The following is a 21377-nucleotide window of genomic DNA, read 5'->3' as shown; positions in this document are numbered from 1 at the left end:
ACTAAAAAGACTGTTTTAAAACAGATGTATTCATTGTTTTGCTGTTCGATCAGAAACAATTCTTTAAATTTCTGATTTGCAATTCCTACAAAATGTTAGTTCAATATTAGTGTTATTCTTATTAGACTTAATTTATTAGTACCTATTCTCCCTCATAAGTTTTCAAGTAAAAAGTGATTGTTTTTCTAGCAAAAATCCTGGGCACACCATTTGGAGAACATTACAAAAGTATTGTGACTTACTAGAGGAGCTGTAAAGCAGTGGTTCACATACATCATTATACTTGAGTCAGAGGCCACCAGAAGGAGAACACAGAGGGCCACATTTAATGAAGTCTCTGTAAACAGTGCACTTGAACAATAGATTTAGCCACAGCTCTCCAAATACATCTTAGTTCTTCCCCCTAGGATTTGGGCTCCAATCTCCATCAAGCAGCAAGCATCTGGCATCAGATCTTACATTGTCTGAGGAGCCAGAACACTTTGCTTTGTGTGTTTACTTGCAAGTATGGGTTCTATTCAGAAATCAACTGTACCTGGAAGGATAATTAAAACATGGCTTCAGCCACACCATAATCAAGTGTGCTTATTTCTCTAGGACACAAGACAGTTCATATACTGATGCTGATTTATATGATCTGTAGTACAGAAAAGTACTCTGCAGACTCTAGTCTGTGCAAAGCACTGATCTCAGATCTGTATGCACAAAAGTAGTCCTGGCAAGGATTTGATGAAAGCAATCCCTGCTTTTAGGAAGCTTGCACTCTACAGAAAATGAGAGTACTATAATGGAAAGCCTGTCATCACTCTATAGCTTAAAATGCTTATATTCATTGCAAAATATATGATTCATAGAAAGAGAATACAACAGAAACACTGCAAAGCTCTTCAGAATATAGGACTGAAATGTTACTTTATAGCTTATTTCTAAAGAAATGATAAATCACTTTTCTAAAACATATTTGTCAAGATGGGGGGGGAGAGAGAGGGAAATTGATTTTCTGCAGCAAAGTAGGATCGAACGAAAGAGTGTGTTGAACAATCCTGAGGCATCATCGCACGTAATTAGGTGACTGGAAGTCATCTCTTCCAGGTCTTTGCTTACAATAGCAATTCATAATGAACAAAGGCAGAAATTGCAACACTCACTTTATCATGGCATGGGCATAGTAGATTCTATAAACAATACAGGGCAAGGGTTCAGGGAGAGTGAGAAACCTAACCTGAAGCAATTATTTTTGCAACTCATCATCTTGACAGCTATATGAAATCCAGACAAGAGGGTTTCTTGTCTAATTATTTCTAACCTAAAAGTTCAGGGAGTTGGTCTTTTCTGAGATTAGAATGCATTAAATATATCCTGAGGAAAGTGTGTGGTACTTTTTCTAGGAATGCTTGTCAGGAGATAGGAGTTCTCTTCTTATATTTAGACTAGCAGAGGAAGCAGTGGGTTGGGGAGGCCAGGGGAGAGGAGGTCAGTAGTCTCAGCTCAGACTAAGAGCTTTGGTAAGCATTTTATTATCCCTTCCACTAGGACATTAGGGACAGTATCACTTCCATTCCTGATGATGGAACTTGGCCTGGAGGCAGGCCACTAAGCCCAAGTCCCCGTCAGTGGCCCCAAGAGCCCAAAGAGTTAGTTATAAGTAACCCCTCCCAAATGCTGCTAGGCATTGACCATTGGTAAACTGAGAATGTAATCCCCTAAGGATATCCCCCTTCCTCTCACCCAAAAGACCTCTAATATATGTATCTGGCTGCACTTTAAATGTAAGAGAACTCACTCAAAAAAGTTCCTCCTGAAAAGATAAATATACTGATTTTAGCATTTTTATCTAGCCCAGTGATTTTTTTTCACATGGTTTGATTTCTCAAGGATTGTGCATGAAAATCAAATTTCTCCTGCTCAGAAATTCATAAGCTGTTATTTCCCAGGGTGGTCCTTGTGATCTGGCATGTGAACCCTTCCTGCCTTGTGGAAGCAAGAGAGCTTTAGGCCCCCTCGGGAACCAGCTCCCACAGAGGAAACGGGCAGTTCTCTGTCCAGCAAACAAACAGCCCAAGACACAAATACCACCAAACTTCCTACCCTCTGGAGGTGGAATTTCAACTCACTCTCGCCATTCACTGTGTCTGAGCTCAAAGCGTTAAAATCAAACATTTCTTGTTTCATATACAAATTTAATTCCATCAACTGTAATTAAGAACGTTTTTTCATCCATATCTCGCCCTCAGTGCAGAGGGAGGCCCGCTGTTTTTCCTGTGGGTGGGAACTCCAGAACACTTACTGGAATTTGCATTTTTTTCATTGTCCTCAGAAAACCTCTAGCTTTTGAATGTTTGCATACTCCTGAGCACATTCTTTATGTCCCATATCCCAATTTCATTGAGGGAGCTTGTTATATGATCTTTGACAAGAAAGTAAATCTGTGCCTCTGCTGCCCATCAGGAATTGGGGAACAGAACTGGCCCAGAGCGAACCCAGGAACTATGGCAATCGGCCTTATTATGATTTAGTGACCAGATAGTCAGTCCGTAACATTTTTTTTCTTTCTAGTCCTGGGGCTTGAACTCAGCGCCTCTCCCTGAGCTGTTTTTGCTCAAGGCTAGCACTCTACCCATTTTCAGCTTTTTCTGTTCATGTGGTACTGAGGGATAGAACTCAGGACTACATGCATCTAGGTAAGCACTCTACCACTAAGCCACAGTGCTTTTCCATACTTGGTGGAGTCCATTGCCATTATAAGAGGAGGTGGGAGTACAATGATATATCCAATGGCAAGGTTGGACAGAGGAATGTAGAGGAGGTGGTGTCGGAAGGGAAAGTCATATTCAAATATGTGGAGATGGCAAATCTGCACATCTTTAGCAAATGACATGATTAGGCAAATTCTCAACACTTGATGAACAGACAGCTGTGTGATGCGTGCTAGACAGCACAAGCACTTCACACAGCTTGTAGGTGTAACTGAAAGCAGCTGTGAAGCATGCCTTGCCATAGAGTTCTTCCCTAGCAGACTTTGTAGACATTCACTTCCTCTTTACATAATGAGATAGAGACACAACTATCAGTGAGACTAATGTGGGGAGGGGGATATCCTACATTCTCTTCATGGGTAGGAAATTTGGGCAAATTGTTTCCCTTTGGCTTTGTATTCTTTTTGCCTTCTATTTGCAAGTAAATCAAAATGTAAAGTAGTAAATCAAAACGACAAAAATACTAGGAGGCATAATGGGGCTTCCTTGGTATGCTGTCCAATTCAGGTATCTCTTCTCTGTGACCACATTGGAACAGATAGCATCTCTTTACCAGCTAGTAAAATACAAACACAGAGGCTAGCTGAAGAGAGCCTAACTACACAGGCAAACTACAGCTAGTCCCCTGTGTAAGCAAGACACGAGATCTCCACACTTGTCATTGGATGGCATCAGTGCAGGGGAAGGTCAGTGTTTCACAGTGATGGTTTTGATTTCTGTGAAGAAGTTGTAAGAGTCCTTGGCTCCTTCTCTTCCTATCCCAGAGTGCTTCATCCCTCCAAAAGGCAGGTTCAGCTCTCTGATGAGCCAGCAGTTGGTCCAGATCAAGCCTGACTGCAGCTTCTTTGCTACCCGGTGGATACGCCCCACATCGCTTGACCACACTGTAGCTGCCAGGCCATATTCAACGTTGTTGGCTCTTTTAATCACTTCTTCTTCACTCTCGAAGGGAACCACACATGTCACTGGACCAAAAATCTCTTCCTTCATGCAGCAGGACTCATCCCTAATGTCTGTTATCACCGTGGGAAGCATGAAGTAGCCTGCCTGATTCTTGGGGGGAAGGCTCAGTGTATCTACCCCCTCACCACACAGAATTTGGGCTCCTTCAGCTCGAGCTTTCTTGACGTAACTTCTGACCTGGGCAGGTAAAAACTATAATTAGCAATCTCTTACCATTTGACTTCACACAAATCAGCAGAATAATCAATATTTTCTAATCACTGGAAAATCATATAAGGTCACTGCTAAGAAATCTAGGGTTATCTTATCATGCAGCTGCCAAGCCTGAGGGCAAAAGTGTTCCATTCATTATTTGGGCATTAGGCCTTCATGCACAGCACAGAGAAGTAATTGACTTCATGTCCAGAGGCCAGGCATTCAAGCAAGTACTTTTTGTACACTCTCAAATCTTTCAACACTCTATCACCTATTTTTAATCTATTATCTTTTTTCTATTTGTTGATAATATAGTTAAGCCTCAGAAAGTATATAAAGTTCACAGATCCACTAAACACCAAAGCTAAATTCACATTCAGTTATTATAGTTCAATACACAAAAGAATATTTTCTCCTCACTCCTTTATTTTGAGGGGCAGAAATTGAAAAGAGGAAGAAATGAATGATGTGTAACATTTAAAGACCAGAATGCCCTTTAGTATCTAAGCTTCCAGAATCAATAAAATCTCATTTCTAGTCTCATTACTGATTGTACTCTGAAAATATGTAGGTAATATAGTTAAACTAACTATAATGGAAAACAAATTATGTAATAAGTTAACCCAATGATTCAGAGATAATGACAAAAAGGCTGGAATATTTATTTTTCCTTTCAGAGTCAGTGCTGAGTCATCTTGGCAAGAGAAATGGCTGGGCCAGGACCTGTGCACTTTGGATCTAATTCTAGTTTAAGCCAAGGATTGAAAAGAACTCAAGGAAAATAGGTGTTTTAAGTTTGAAAATATATTATGGTTGGAACATAGCTATCATATGAATTCAATTATCCCGCTAACTGCTACTATGCACCTACTCTGTCACAGGTTCTTTCCTAGGACCCGAGGACAGAGCAATGAATAAACTTACCATGGACTTATGTGCTAGTCAAGGGAAGATGGCCAATAAGTGATTGTAATCAAATGAAAAGAACCATGGAGAAAAATTTAAACACCAAAAAAGTAAGAAAAGTCCTAGCTTATCTACTAAGGGCTAGAAAACCCTCATCCAGGAAGTCACATGGGATGTAAGGAGGAGGAACAGAAAGCCAAGCCTATATCGGAAGGGCTTATCTATTCCTCTTGGTTGACCACCAGATTTCATTCTACTGGTGGTATTCCCAAACTGACTTTTCAAGTTCATTCATTAATTCTATTTAAGGTGCTGCTTTAATCTGAGTTCCTTTTGCAGGTTTATATTTATAACTGCAGACTCTATCCAGAGACAATTCTCCCCACTTCATAAATTTTTGAAAATCAGTGCAATATTTCAAAGTCTGATGTGTTCCTTGCTTGAACTGCACTTTTCTTCAAATAAGAGCTTTCTGTCTTACATGACAGAGGTTTACTCACCTTCTCCAAATGTAGTTTGCTTATCAGAGCACCCATGCTGGCTGATGGGTCAGAAGGAATGCCAACTTTCCAGTTTCTGGTAGCTTCTACAAACCGCTTTAAAAATTCATGATAGATGCTCTTCTGAACAAAGATCCTACTGGTACAAAGGCAGATCTCACCCTGCCAAGAATGGGGACAATGACAACACTGGGGGACATTTTTCCTTATGTGTAGATCCCTCCACACTTTTGCACATCCACCATGGTCAGGTAGTAGTAAGCAAGCCCAACTCCTGATTTGTGGAACACACAGTCTCATGGGAACAAAAGTACATTCACATAGGATCCATGATGTGATCAAAGCAGTAAGACAATTAGGCACAGGATGAGAACTAATTGATAGGGAGGTAAGTGGTATGAGATGAGGTCAGGAATTGGGCAAATCAAAGCATTCTCATAAAGTCTTAAGAGTGAGGAGCTAATGTTGTGTTCTTAGTATGAAATGCGAGGTTTTAAGCAACAAAGTAATAGGATCAGATTTTCACTTTGAAACCATCATTCTGGCAGCTGTGTAGAAAACACAAAAATGAGAGTGAAAATCAAATGGAGAGTACAGAGAATATTCTGAAGTTCAGAGTAGAGGGTGCTTGACCCAATGAGGTACCAATGGAAATGGGAAGAAGTACTAGGGAACTACTGAGTTCCAGATCTTACAGAGGTATTAGACCCTCAAAGCGTAGGTATTTGACAGGTGAAACTGGAACATAGGCAAAAGAGAATCATACATTTCAGGATATTTGTTAAACAGAATATACAGGACCTGCTGATGGATGAATATGTGGGTGAGAAAGCAGGGACAAGCCCGGGTCTGTGGTGGGAGGCACAAAGTGGAGGGTGGTGCTAGACCCTGAAAAACATATGAGACAGACAGAAAGGACTCCAGGAGAAGGCGTGAGGAGGGTGAGAGTGTTAAGGGCTCTGCTGTGGACATACTGGGTTCAGGTACCTAACGAATGTCCCACATAGAGACATGGAGTGTTATGGCAGATTTCTGCATGACACAAAATCCTAACCAGCACTTGAATATAACAGTCAATAGTTTACAAACCACATTCTAGGCATTGCACAGCATAATTCAAGTAAATAATTATTTTCATCACATTTATATTTTGTCATCACAAACAATCTGAGGGAACAGAATGTTTCCAATTATCTTGGTATTTATAAAAAGGTCATGGTCCAAATGAAACAGTTAATGTTCCAAAATAATAAATTCTTTCGGCAACCAGGATCTACCAGAACCATCTGTATATCTAGCTTGGGAAATGGCCAAATACCTGAAGGATTCATTGGTAACAGTGCCCTGCATCCCATGGGGAAGAAAGGTAGAAGAGACTTGTGGCTTTTACGGAGCTTCTCATCCCTGGGTAGCAGGAAAGCACTGGTAGCACTGGGGTTTCTGGGGAAATGATTTTGAAGGATGGGAGCAAAATATCATTTACCGAGTCTTGTCATATATGTATACTGTGTTGGATGTACTCTCCATGGTATCTCTGTGCTGCTGTTAGCACACTCAGATTAGAGCTGTGAATGGAGCCTGAGAGAGAATGTAGCTAACACCACCACCCAGGAATGCCTCCTCCTCACCCCCGTTCCATGAGTAGGAAAACATTCCCTACATGGAACTTGTCACTCATCAAAGCAAAGCAATCAAGTTGATGCTTTAAAACAAGTCCTAGAGGAAGGTTCCTCAGACATACCCAAATCCCCACAGGATTTCTGGTAGTAGAGTAGCCTGCCTCCATCCATATCTCCAAAGCTCAGCATGAGTTCATGTAATAGAGTTCAAATCTCTTTCATTCATCTCAGTTCTCAAACCACACAGTTTGACTCTGTCTTTTTTTAAAGTCATTAAAATACTTGGTTTAATTGTTCACCTGATATTTGCTTATTCTCATGATTAAAACAGTTGTCATAATATTGTATTTTCTATTGATCCAAAAATTACATATATACATACATACATATATATATAATTTCCAGCCATCTTTTCTCGGAACTACAAGGGGAATGAATAGTCATTTTAACTATCTTGAAAGTAATCAAGTTCACTGTAAACTCATAGAATCCTGTTGGAATATATTACTATTGCTCAAATAATTATATAAAGATGTGACATCTAATGTTATTTGAAAAAATTCGGATCTGTTTCTTCTTACTCCTCTTCTTTTCTCTGCAAGTCCTAACTTTTTGGCATATCATTATTTTCAACTCAAATGAAAATAACCTTTAGATTATTGTGGCTCAGCCATGCAATTCTAACTATTTGGAGGACTGAGAATGGAAGGATCCTAATTTGCAATCACCCAGCAGGATAGCTTTTCAAGCCCCTTTTGTAGCTCATAGCTGGCCACAATGGCACACTGTCATCCAAAGCTACATATCAGGTGAAGACTGGAAGGACTGAGGTGCCAGGTCAGCCACGCAGAAATGTTTGCAAAACTCCATCTCCATGGAGGGACGCTGGACAGAGGAGATAGTCACTATCTGCATGAGAAGACAGTGACACAGGTACATTCTCCACAGGAACTGAGACCCTATCCTGAAAATAATCAGTGAAAAGTAGAGCCAGAGGCCTGGCTCTGCTGTTCACATGCCCTAGCTAGCTGAGATCCTGAGTTCAAGGCCCAGAACTGCCAACACACATGACCTTTGCAGCATACCATTTGATTTACCCACAGCAGCGAAGCTCTAGGCAGGGTTCTCAGCAACGTTAATTACTTCACAGAGACTAGTACTGTGTCTATCTATCATCAGGAAACGGCTGCTGGTTGATCTGGTCTAGTATCCTTAGACCTTGGGATGCCATCACCTCCCAAATTTCTGAGACACACTATGGAATTAAAAGGGTGATGTCATTTCAGAAGATGTGAAGGTGACTTGAAGCTCTGTGTGGAGGCACAGAAGTTGGATAGATACAGGGGTGGCAAGGGCAGGCAGGGCTACTAGGTGAATAAAGACATGGAGACACTCAGAGCAATGCAATGCATCATTCTGCTCATGACTGGCACTCAGTAAAAGTTGTTCTTGAACAGAAGCTATGACTTGCAGGTCCTGACTGAGGTTAGACTAGAGCATTGGAAATGACTGATCTGAGGCATTCATTCCTGGACTTTGCACTGTTATGAATCTGGTTCATTTCTGTGATGGGCATAGGGAATGGGGATGACTACTGGTCATACCTGGTTGGCAAAGCTAGATCTGACAGTCGCTGGAATACATTCCTCCAGGTTGGCATCCTCAAAAATGATGGCAGGATTCTTTCCCCCGAGCTCCAGAGAGAGCTTCTTGCAGTGGGGAGCACTGAGCTGAGTGATCCTCTCGGCAGTGGGCTGGCTCCCAGTAAAGGAGATCAAGGGCACCTCAGGATGGCACACGAGAGCCTCCCCTACCCGGGGCCCTGTTCCAAAGACCACATTGACCACACCTGGTGGGACACCTAGATGAGACACAGCATTACTAATGTGATGAGGACATCAGATCCCATAGACACTCTCCTTGACAGTCGAAAAGCTTGAGTTGGAGAACACGGAAGAGGTTTTACATGGATCTTTCCAATCTCCTAGCAAAGTAAGTCCTATGGAGTCACCTCAGCTTCCTAGGATTTGTCTGGGTGTTTTGGGCTGGAGAGGTGCAATGCAGAACACATTGTAGTTATATAATACAGACTGAGCCTTAGGGACTGAATATCAAGTTATCATGGAGAGCATTCAGATCCTGGATTAGAGCAAAGAAGAGCCTGGAAAGAGAGAAAGTGATGGGAAGTAAACAAGGCTCCATTTCACATCACTCTTGGTGGGGCACTGCACCTCCCACTTCACATGAGGCATGCGTAGAGGTGGATGACGGAGTGAGGAGGAGGGGTTATTTCTAAATAGTGAAGGCAAAAATGAATCACTGCTAATGTTTACAGTAGCATTTTAACAAGGTAAGAGAACACACAGGAATACCGCATGTTTCTCGCCACTGGAAACTGAGCTCATTTCAGCAGGCTGACTGCCTTCCATGCTTTATGAACATTTGATCACATTTCCTTGGGCCTTGTGAATGTGTTATGAGGTATCTGCTGGCCTGGATTCCTCAGTACCATTTTGCCATTTGATGCAGACATTAATGAAAGTTTTTTCTTGCTATCTACCCTCAGTCTGTTGAGGAAATCTGGCAATAAGAGAAGGAAAACCACTTAGCCGGCAAATAAATTCAGCAAAATTCAGAGAAGGTAGCTAAAGACACAAGTTAGAAATGTATTAACAGACACACATGAAGCCTCTTGAACACTAAGCCTAGTAGAAAAGCAAAAAGAAGTATTTTAATGAATGGATCAAGAAGATGTGGTATACACAAAGGAATTCTATGCTGCCATCAGAAAGAATGACATCGCCCCAATCGTAAGGAATTGTTAAGACTTGGAAAAACCATATTAAGTAGGCCAGACCCAAAGGAACATAGGTTCCATGCTTTCCCTCATTTGTAATCATTAGTAAACATCTAGGATTCTCCTAGCAAAGGATCACAATAGCTCAACAGCTATGTACATATGATCATACACAATGAAACTAAATGAAATGAACCCTAGGATATGGAAACAAGAGGTTTATCTTTGTGATTGTTGTTCTTAATGTACTATGTGAAGTTATTTCTTCCCTCTTTTTCCCTCTATGGTTAATCTCATGTGGTTTTTCTCTATGATTTTGTAACTTGATATATTGTATATATGTTTATTTGTTTTTTTAAAGTAGAGAAGGGAAGGGGAGGAAACAAGATAATTAGGAGGGGAGAAGGGAAAGAAAGGAGGACAAAAATATGAGAAGGGGTATCAAGGTTAGAGAAGTAATGTGCCCACTGCCCACTATCTGACTAATGTAACTGTAACCCCACTATACATTACCCAAGCAATAAAATACAATTTAAAAGGAAGATACAAGCATAATGAATCCAATCAAGCACATTTAGTTTTAGCTCAAAAAAATAAAAAAGGAGGCTTTAGCTAAAGAAGGAAAAATGCTAACAGGAAAAGCTAAAAAGTGGATTCTCTAGGTAGTGAGAGTTTGATGGCCCCATTTTGCATGAACATGCACACACACACACACACACACACACAAAGAAAATTCTCGAATTCACAGAAAGATACTTTCTGTGTATTTTTTTAATGATTTTCTTTTTGAAGGGAGCTCAGTTAGCAAATTTGCATGGACACCCAAGGCTAGAGGAGTCAGCTCTTTAAATGTATTAGCATTTAAATTCAAAATGTATTAGCAGCTTTTCACTCTGTACTCTTACATTCTCAAAAGTTTTTCTTCATTGTTGTCAGGCAGAATGTCATAAATGTGATTTACGTGTGTTCTTAATCCCAGCAGAGAAACCAAGGGCTTAAGGGAAGCACACTTTGAACACATTTCACTCAGATTCAGGGAGGAAAGTCTAGCCAAGACAAACCAGAGAAGAAAGAGGACAAGAGCTGTATTTGAATAATAAGCTCATTAGTTCATGAGAAAAGAGATCAATGCTTTACAAATAGGTTAAAATAGGGAACTATGGACCAGGTTCTGGGGGGAAAAAGAGGTTGGGAAAGCAAACACACTACAGATGAATAGTTTGACTTCAGGCGAAAGCTCTCAGGGGCCCATGCCCTTGTCTAAACGCCCTCTTCCCCAAGGTGGAACCACAGTAGATGAAAGAGTCCTGCTGCAGTTTTGATCTGGAACAGTCCCCCAAAGTCTTGTATGTTGAAGCTTGGTCCTCAGGCCATAGTGCTACTAGAAAGTAGAACCTTTAAGATGTGAAGGCTAGAGAGGGACATTTGGCCAGTGGGAGGCATAATCGAGAAGGGAATGTCACATCCAGCCCTTCTCCTTCCTCATCCTGTGTTCCTTCCTCCATGAGGTAAAGTAACTTCCTCTGCCTGTGGCCTTCATACACTGAAGCAGTGTCAGACTATGTATGTGCAGAATTATACCCCAAAGAAAACCTGGAATATACTCTGAATGTGGCCAGCTCTGGTGACTCATGACAGTATTCTTAGACACTCAGTAGGCTCAGAGCTGAGGATTTTTGAGTTCAAAGCCAACCCAGGCAGAGATGTTAGTGGGGTTCTTATTTCCAATTAACTAGCAAAAAGCTAGAAGTGGAGGTGTGGCTCAAGTGGTAGAGAGCCAGTCTTGAGTGGATAATGCCAAGCAAGAGCCCATCTTTCTAGTAAGGGAAAACTGAAGGCATGGGTATGCAAATCCCCTCCAAATAGCTGTATCTACAAGGCATTGCAGAGGAATACCTAACAACAGTATTTTTATTTTTATCAAGATTGTGACTTAAACTGAAGATTTATATGGATCATTGAGGGTGGTTTCTGTAGTGACCTAGTCTTCTTTTCAAATTATATTTTTATTACCTATAAGTCATTGTATAGCTTCTGAGCCTGGACATTGTAGTATACTTCCTGCACTGTCTGCCACCTTCCTGAAGGTGGCACTCTACTGCTGCTGTGTTAAGTAGAGGTAGTAAAGTGAGAGAGCCCTGACTGGCCAAGGAAATTTCTTCAGAAATCAATGACTCACAGATATAACATATAACTAGCATAATTTTTGCTGCTCTACATAATAGAACTTTGTTCCATCTCTGTGCCTCCTCCATAAGCCCTACCACCTACTTACCTGCTTTATCTAAGAGTTTGCAAAACATCCACGCAGTTACTGACGTCAGCTCACTGGGCTTGGCTATCACAGTATTCCCAGCAGCGATGGCTGGAGCTATCTTCCAGGTCAGCAGGTAAAGTGGCAAATTCCAAGGGCTGATCAGACCAGCTAAAGGACAGGAACAGAAGTGCTGCCATGACAACACACAGACAGGCCTGAGGTTCCTAATGCAGAGCTCTTTCAAGCTACATGAAACTGGATTAACTCTTAAGATCCCCAGCTTTGCTTCTTTGTAGCTAACCCTAAGGAAATAATTCTAAAATCTGCTGCAACACAACTTATCCATTTCGTGATGATTCATCATCCTAAGTATGAGCCACAGTAGCATAAGCTCAAAGGATCAAAGGCTGTCACCAAGCAATCATTAATTTCCAGCATGGGATGTATCTTGATATTGACAGACTAATGTTTACTTAAATAAAAAAAAGCACTTCTCCTTTCCTTTTAATAAGCTGATCTTTCTAATAATTCTCAGCTGTTTCCTTTAATTTTTTTTCTACCTGTTTCTAATCTGTTGTGAATTTAGATTGTTAAAGCTTTATAGACTTACGTATAAAATAGGAATAGGCCCTCCCATTAGTAAAGCCAATAAGCTTTGATACATAAACTATGAAACCTGCTTTGGTTCTTTTTCTATAAATTGCACTGCATCCTGACCAGATAGGTTTGCTGGATAAGCAAAATACTCAACCTCTAAACTGTGTCTCTATGCAGTGTTCTGGAATGTAGCCCAAGTTTCCAACCAGAGTAATACACAGATAAGAACCTTCCCTATAAATAAAGAAGCATATTCACATTCTTTATTCTCTAACCTCCAACCTTGTTATGAAAGTAAAGATACATTTTTTGTACTATTGAATTTCCCATTAAATATTCTGTTCTTTATGGGATAAAAATATTTTTGCAGCAAAATACATTAACATACTACTTAAAAGAAACTTAAGGCTTTCTATAATGTCTTGAAAATATGATTTATTGAGGGTTCAAAGAACCACAGCAGTAAAATGTTTCATTTTTCATTCCTTTTGGCTTCATAAAATCTAACTAGTAAAATATGGCGTTTCTTTTCAGGGAAAACAGTGCCATCTAGTGGATATTTTTAGTCACAACAGACATTTAAATAGTTTTCCGCAGGGCAAGGGAGCATGAACCCTAAATGAGAGAAGGCGATTGTTAGACAAGGAATTCTTTACCTGGCACTACTGAAAGTGCCCTGCACTTATCAATGCATTTATTTACTCGCATTATTAAAATATGTATGAAGATAACATTGAACTATATTATTCCAGCTTGTAAGATAGCAAAGCCCACAGAAGTTGCAACTGCCATTTGTTTGTTCCTGTTTTAACTTCAGGTAGAAATAAAAACCCTGGCATGTGAGTTTTCTGTTAGCATGATCTTTTTCCCTTAGAGTTTTCAAGATAATGTTCCAGGAATACACAGGAAATTTGGGAGAATAAACTAGAAACAAACTCATGAGGCCAAGGAAGTTTCAGTAAAAGTAGGAAAATTAGTTTTCCTGTTTTCTTTTTCTTCAGAATTTTCCAAGCATCTCTGTGTGAGGCCACGGTCACGATGCAGGCTTTCCGTGGCAGTACATACCGATTCCCACTGGGGTCCGCATTGTGTAGTGCAGACAGCCCAGGTGGTCCATGTGTGTGCACTCAGTTGTGTGATGCAGGATGGAGGAAGCAAAGAACCGGAAGTTCTGTACAGAGCGGGGAATGTCCATGGTTCTAGCCAGCGTGAGCGTTTTCCCTGAAGGAAGTAAACAACATGAAATAGCTTGCTTGCTTCACAGTGAGTGGAGACCTGCTGTCAGTCAGCTATCAACATACTCATCACCCAACTCAGACTGGATCCTCCTGGGTTCTCTCAGCTCAGGAAGGCGTTCCTTGACCACCATGGATGGATGAAACTATGAACGATGACATAGGTGTGAGGCAATTGGCTGAACTTGACTCCAATGGACTTTACCTGGTAGACTTCATAGCTCTTATGGTGCCAAGTGCTACCAGTTTTCCCACACAATTTTGATATGTCACCAGGTTTTATAAGTGTGATGACAGGATCCAAATAAGACAGCTGCACTGCACATCACATGAGAACTGACAGGGTGTATTAAATTTGCTCTGAACATATGGGGCAGAAGAAAGAAGGGCTGGCAGGAACCCCAGCACCACACCCACACCCTTCACACAACATACCTGTAACCGGCTCTAGACTAGAATAAAAGAAACCTGAGCTTATCTGGGTTGACCTTGAGTGTCCTTCAGTGATGCAGAGACACTCAGCTGCCAGCAATAGAGCAGAGGAAGCTTTTTCTTTCCAGGGGCTTGAATTGGCTACTTTAGCTTGGCTTTATAGCATTCATACAAGTTTTACAAGAGGTTGGCCTTTCTTTCACAAAGATTTACTGATACTTTTTCCATTACTCTGACCCAGCTGGAAAAGGCTGAACAAACTAATTGGTTGTGTTGGAAGTGATTGTGATGACATATAAGAAAATGTTCTAAATAACTCTAACTGCTTATCAAATTGTCTTTGAATTGTCTACTCAGAAGAGGAGGCAGGCCTCATGGCAAGCTCTAGTTGCTCATCTCTCCCCAGGGCTATTCTCCTGGCCATGAATCTTTGCAGATCCTACCAGAATGCATTCTCCTGCCATTTGGCTATGGGCACAGCCTCTGACCTATCCTTGGATGAAATGGGAACAAGAGTCTTGGCCTTCCACTGTCTTGTTTGGTTTAGCCTCCCCACCATCACCCCCCCCACACACACACACACCCTACCCATGCCATTGACAGGAGAGCAGGAGAAGCAGGTGCCTGGGCTAGCCTGGTGCCCTCATGGAAACAGTATGAATATCAATGGGTGTCGTGAGTCTCCTTCATTATAGTGTGAGACCAGTGGCATCTAACACATTGGAATGAAGACACTGGTAGTGAAAATCTGCATAACAGAGGGCTGTGTACACATACATTAGTAAGAGATACCTGCTCTCAAACCATGGCTCTGCTAGAAAAATAGCATAGGAAGCTGGACAAGCCCTGCTAGAGAGGGTTCTCACCTTGGTCTTTTGATTCTGCTTGGGCCAGCTCCTCCAGGAACTGCTCCAGCAAATCAGCCAGCCGATTCAGGACCTGGGCACGTTTCTCGGGACTCTGAGAAGACCAGTCAGGAAAGGCCTCTCTGGCAGCCACCACTGCAGCTTCAATCTTTGGGGAGCAAATGCAAGGTCATCTTAGAGCTAATACTCCTGAAGAATTAGAAGGATGTAGACTCTATAGATGTCAACACACCTGGTTGTTTTTTTCTTTCTGCCTCATTTCAGTTATTCAACATGTACCAATGATGAGCTGCCTGCAAAGTGGACCCATACACATGGGTATTTATGTAACCAGCAAACCAAGATATCACAAGAACAAAAACAAATTGTGCCCCCTCTCAATCAAGGTATTTGAAAAGTAAGAAATCAGGTAAGAAGCACCATTATGTGCACGTGTAATCCTTTTCAAATAATAAACCTTTCTGGGCTCCAACCTTAGTTGCTAGGATTATAGGAAAGAGCCATTAGTGCCCAGCTAGACTATTTTGAATACGGTGTGAGAGAAGAAACTTGGTCTATAGAATCTGCAAAGCTCTTATTCCTGGTCTAAAGTCTTATACAAAACAGCATCTTCAAGTGATGATAAACACAGAATGACTATTTCTATTAGTTGTATGCTGACTACCTTTTATATGACAAATTATTTCATTTACCCCCTCTTAAAGTTCTATATTTCATTTACCTCCTCTTAAAGTTCTACATTACAAGTATTTTATGCCCATTTTACCCATGAGGAAACAGATACACAGGGGATCAAATAACTTGCCAAGTCACAGTTATTAAGTGTCAGAATCAGAATTAGAACCCAGATCTCTGGAGCCTAGGCCAGTTCTTCACACTTGATGCACAGCTATCCCCAGTTTCCTCAACAACAATAAAAAAGTCACTTTCAGATGAGCTGAAATAAAGTATCACAGTAAGATTAAGATTCTCAGCTGGATGATGGTGGCTCTTATGATCACATCTATTCAGAAGGTTGAGACATAGATGACTATAGTTCAATGCCAGCTTGTGCAGAAAAGTCCATGAGACTCTAATTGTCAATATAACCAGGAAAAAACTAGGCTGGAGGTATGGCTTAAGTATTAAAGCATCAATCATCAAGCAAGCTGAGCATGCAAACTGAGCAAGTGCCAGGTACTTTTGCTAGAAATGTTTTGAAAGAAGGTAGCTTTACTTCTAAAATTCAATCTCACATGGACCTGCAGGTGGGATGAAGGAAGAGATATGGGTTCTGGTGATCTGTACTTCAAGCTGTCACAATGGGGAAGGCTCATGCCAAACCTAGAGTTCATTCCTTTGGTGGTCAATGTAAAATTCTCAACTTCTTTAGCTTCTCTTCTGTCTCATATCATGCTCTCATCAGTATCTCATCTCCATGTAATAAAGGAGATGTCTAGTATTATAATGTTACCCTAAGTTCTTAAAACACTTTAGTATAAGCAAAGCATTAGGATTTGACTTGTATTAACTCATCTAATCTTCAGAACAATATTATACACTAGATATCATTAGTACCCTATTATTACTAGTCGGATGCTTTTTAAAGGGGAGATTTGAGGCAAGAAGAGTTATCGCTTTAAGTTAAGGTCATAGATATCAGCAGGTAGAATTCGTCATTGAAGCCAGGCAGTATGACTCTTGTCTATGCTTATGGTTGAAGTGCTACACTGTAAATGATGACAATAAACATACTGACTTAGGCATGGAGATGAAATTGATAGCCCAGTGTTCTCCATAAAGGAAAGGTTGCAACATATTCTATATTCTCACTTCTAGATATGGCAACTTGCTGTTTGGGACAATCCCAATGTTTGGATTTTGGCAAATCCAAACCACGGAATTAAAGCAGAATAAGTGCAAGTCATGTTAAGATCCCAGAAGCATTCTCCATGGCTACTTGGAAAAATTGGTTTGTATAGTGGCCATTTTTTCATACCAAAAAATAAGTCAAGCACAATGGTATTAGCCTGTAATCCTATTTGGGAGATGAATACATTAGTTTCAATTTGATTCCATATTCTGAAAGATATGAGCCATTAGCTGTAGAAAATATATTAGCTGAATTTGGCATATTTGCTTAATTTTTAGCATCAAGGACAGTGGAAAAAACAAGGCTAGATTTGTCATATCCTTCTTGGGTCATTTGAAGAAAACAAAAATACTGGTTATAGCTTAACCAACAAATTAACCAATGTTTGCGAACAAGTCTAAAGGTTGTATTTTAAGCAAAACAGAGTTGGAATTTTAACAGTGGAGGAAAATAGCTGAATTAGAAAAAAACTGCATTTAACCTATCTGTATATGAAAACTATAATTATATTTTAAATAATTGTCCTTGTTTTTAAAAAATAGATGACTATTAGTCATATTTTATCACCCAGACATATTTATACTCTCAGTAGAATAACAAGTAGTTAAACATATCTCAAACATTTTATAAAATTCTGCAGGTAGAACTGTCATCACTTTAGAAAATGAAGAAAAGGAAAAAGAGAAAGAACAAAGGCGAAAGGAAGAAAGGGAAAGGAGGAGGGGGGAAAGAAGGGAATACAAAAGTTGTTATGGCTTGAGGCATTAAGTACTTCCTTAAGATAAAAAAAACTAAATCTAACTCCAAATTTATGAGAATTTGATTTTCAATTTTATCATTCAAATGACTGATTTTCCATTATGATGCTTTTGAAGACACAAGAAATTGTTACAGGATAATCTATATGAAGCCCTAGGGTTTAGGGAGTTGTTGTTCACTTGTTTTGGATGAATAGACACTTCAAAAAAAATTCAAGTGAGAAAAATCTAGGTAGGAAAAAAAAATGATAGTGCTTAAATAATATGCCAGACAGTATCCTCTTAGGGAATTCTGAGAACAAAAGAAAACTAAAACAAAATCTAAACCTTGTATCCTCAGCTAAGTATGGCTGGTTAGAAAAATAAGCCATCTTTAAATACAATAAACCTAAGATGGCTCTAGCTCGTTCATTTCCCAAATCAATCTTTTTAGTCTTCCTTCTGCTAATATTTCACAATTTAATATAACTGTCTTCTGTAAGTACATATACTCACCTCATCTTTTCCACTATTTGGCACTTTGCAGTATACCTCCCCAGTCGATGGATCGTAAGAATCTATATACGAATGACATGGTAAAAACTGTCCACCTATGAAGTTTTCCAGCATCAAAAGATCCTTTGTTTCGGCCATGGTAAGGAAAAATCTTGACTTTCCTCTCTGTTATTGTTCATGCAGATTGTCCTTACAACTTCGCCTCTCGTCCTGAGTTCTTCTGCTCCAGTCCAGCCCCAGGACCCTCCTCTGCCAATCAGTGAGAGTGGGAGGAGAGCTGGCACTTTCCCTGGAGCATGCCAACCTCCATGCTGAGGGACAACACAGGCCCTGGATGCATTATAAACAGTACGGTCTTATGTGTCCTCAGCCTTTGAAAATAATCAAAAGGCACCTGTGTGGGAGTGCAATTTGCACAGAAAAATAGTTCATTGCTGAATCATTAAACCCCCTAACATCATGAATTTATTCACTTATTTCACACAGTCCTTTGTATAGCAATATCATTAGTTTTAAAAAAGGAATAAAAACTGAGGTTCTGAGATGCTAAGACAATGCACTAAGCTTACACAGAATTTTTTCCAGGGTGTGACATGAAAATTTCTCTGTTGGCCAGACCAAGAAGTCAATTAGCATTTAAAATTTAACTGTGCAGTGTGTGGGGAGGAGAGATATACAGGTCCCTACCTCACCAATGATAGGGTACAAGTGTACCTCACTCCCAGGGAGAAGAAATACTAAACTCAAAACTAGGAACATGAGAGGGCCAGGATTCCTCGGTACATAGGGGAAAAAAAACAAAAGCCAGAAGTGGCCTTATGGCTCAAGTGTTAGAGTTCTAGCCTTGAAAAAGCCCAAGGGTAGTACTCAGGTCCTAAGCTCAAGCCCAGGACTGGCAAAAACAACAACAAAAAACTAGGAACAAGAGGAGGTGGGGAAAATAAGTGATGGACTGAGTTACCCACACCTTCACCCCTTTGCCAGAGCACCTGAAACCTTCTCGTCCTCATCTATAAACAGCATAACTGATTTTTTTTTTTTTTTTGGTGTGTCATAGGGCTTGAACTCAGCCTGGGCGCTGTCCCTGAGCTCTTCAGCTCAAGGCTACCACCCTACCCTTGAGCCAAGCCCCACTTCCCGTTTTCTAGAGGTTAATTGGAGATAAAGAGTCTCAGGTCCTTTTGTGCCTGGGCTGGCTTTGAACCTTGATCCTCATGTCTCTGCTTCTTGAGTAGCTAGGATTACAGGCGTGAGCCACTGTGCCTTGCTGCATAGCTGAATCTTGAATTTGTGGGTTGACTGAAATGCCCCCAAGTTAAGGTTGAAGAGTATGAGGTTACCTGTCTAATTTTTTTTCCTTAAAGCTGAACTTTATAAATTTTAAAAGTTTTAACAAAAACATTCAGATGTATTCCCTTTGAGACTTTTACATAAAACATGGTATCCTCTTCATGTACAGCTCAGGAGTCTCGCTGTTCTTTCTTCTATCTGCATTGCACAAGTAGCTTCCAAAGTTCCCCGTTATCACATGCATTCCTGACAGCCTTCACTGGACCAACGCAGTCCTCAACCAGGCAACATTCTCTCACAGCAAGTGCGTGTCTAAAGGAAACATACAGCTAGGACTACAGCTCAGTGCTTGCCTAAAAAAAAGTACAAGTTTATCAGTCTGATCCTCAGTGTTTCTGGACACATGGCTGATAGTATGCATTATTAAAAATAATAGAATACATGCTTACTACAATAAAAGGAAAAAAAAGGTTGTGCTTCCATGCTTGCACTGTAGATGTTCCCACAGCCCTGTGCTGTTTCTCTTTCACCTTTAAATCCATGTGCCCAAGCCCAGTTTTGGAAAGTAACATTTGAAGACTGTGAGATCAGGCTGTGTGGACTATGAGGTGCTTGAGGTAATGCAGGGCCATGTCTGTATATCCTTTTGCCATTCGTTAACCTCAGCCCTCCACTGCCAACATGCTTCTCTCTTAGTGGGTCCTTTTAATAACACCACTTTCAACGGCAAACTGAGACATTAAAGAAATGACAACTCCACAGCATTTCATCACAGTTCTCAGAAGAAGAAATGGATAAAGTCATTTCTATACCACTAGCTATTTATAAAAGTCTGAACGGGAATTTTCAACTCTATCATGATCTCATGTACTATACACAGTGGATGTTCTTGCTACCTCAACACTCCATACTCCCTTAATAACACCTTGAATGTTAACCCATAGCTGTCAACTCCCAGCTTGGTGTTTTAGGGTGTTATTTACTTCATATTCTACTATGAGGCAGTCCCAGGCAAAGAAAGAAAATCTGATTAGTCAATGGTGAAATGGTCCTAGGACTTCTGGAAGATATGCTCTTTTGGCCTGTCCTTGCCCTTCACAGAGCAACTGAGGATAGAGCATTGAGTCACACATCCTCTCTAGAACCCGGCATGCCAAGGGTATTCTGTACAGATTTCTAACATCAGAAGGGTAAGAGCCTCATTGCCGTTCAATCTAGGAGGATTCAAGGCCCAGACTTCCTATAATTATGTCAGCTATATCAATAAAGTTATTTTATCTATCAAGTTGCTTTAAATCAGGTTTCTATCATGTAACCTTTTAAATTTCTGATTAACAAAAACATAAGTAAATTTAATCTCGAGTGACAACCTCACAAATATATATATATATATTTTTTAATTTATTTTTTTTGCCACTCCCCAGAGATTAAACCCAGGGCTTGGGCACTGTCTTTGAACTTTCTCAAGGCTAGTACTCTACCATTTGAGCCACAACACCCCTTCCAGCTTTTTCTGTGTTTGTAGCACCAAGGAACTGAATCTAGGGCTGGCTTCATGCATGCTAGGCAAGCACTCTACCTCCAGACCACACTCCTGGTCACGAATACTTTCAAATAAAGAAATCTATTACATGGATACGAACACCAAGTGACTTCATGATCTGCATACTTAACCATTCGATGCTATTCTTCAAAGAGTGGTAGCACATGCCTGTCAACCTAGCATGCAGGTAGGAAGATTGTGAGTTTGAAGCTGGCCTGCGCTACATACACAGAAAGACCCTGTCTCAAAAGAAAAAGAAATGCTGCGTATGTGAAGTAATCAATGTGAAAAATCACATCATTTTTGAATGAAATGA

At 40.4% G+C, this 21377-nt stretch overlaps 1 protein-coding gene across 1 annotated transcript; it reads right to left on the bottom strand.

Annotated features, from left to right (window-relative positions):
- Positions 1-301: 301 nt before the first annotated feature.
- Aldh8a1 (aldehyde dehydrogenase 8 family member A1) lies at positions 302-20173 on the bottom strand. Its single transcript, XM_090338093.1, has 7 exons — positions 18229-20173; positions 15124-15271; positions 13656-13811; positions 12012-12161; positions 8544-8800; positions 5321-5482; positions 302-3896 (listed from the first exon to the last, which is right to left on the bottom strand). The coding sequence occupies exons 1-7, from the start codon at positions 18364-18366 to the stop codon at positions 3444-3446; spliced, it is 1464 nt and encodes a 487-aa protein (XP_090194219.1). The 5' UTR covers positions 18367-20173; the 3' UTR covers positions 302-3443.
- Positions 20174-21377: the final 1204 nt, after the last annotated feature.

Source organism: Megascapheus bottae, chromosome 8 (assembly GCF_031878675.1).
Source record: "Megascapheus bottae isolate mThoBot1 chromosome 8, mThoBot2.hap1, whole genome shotgun sequence".
Taxonomy (NCBI): Eukaryota; Metazoa; Chordata; class Mammalia; order Rodentia; family Geomyidae; genus Megascapheus; species Megascapheus bottae.
This window is presented reverse-complemented; position numbering and strand designations above follow the sequence as displayed.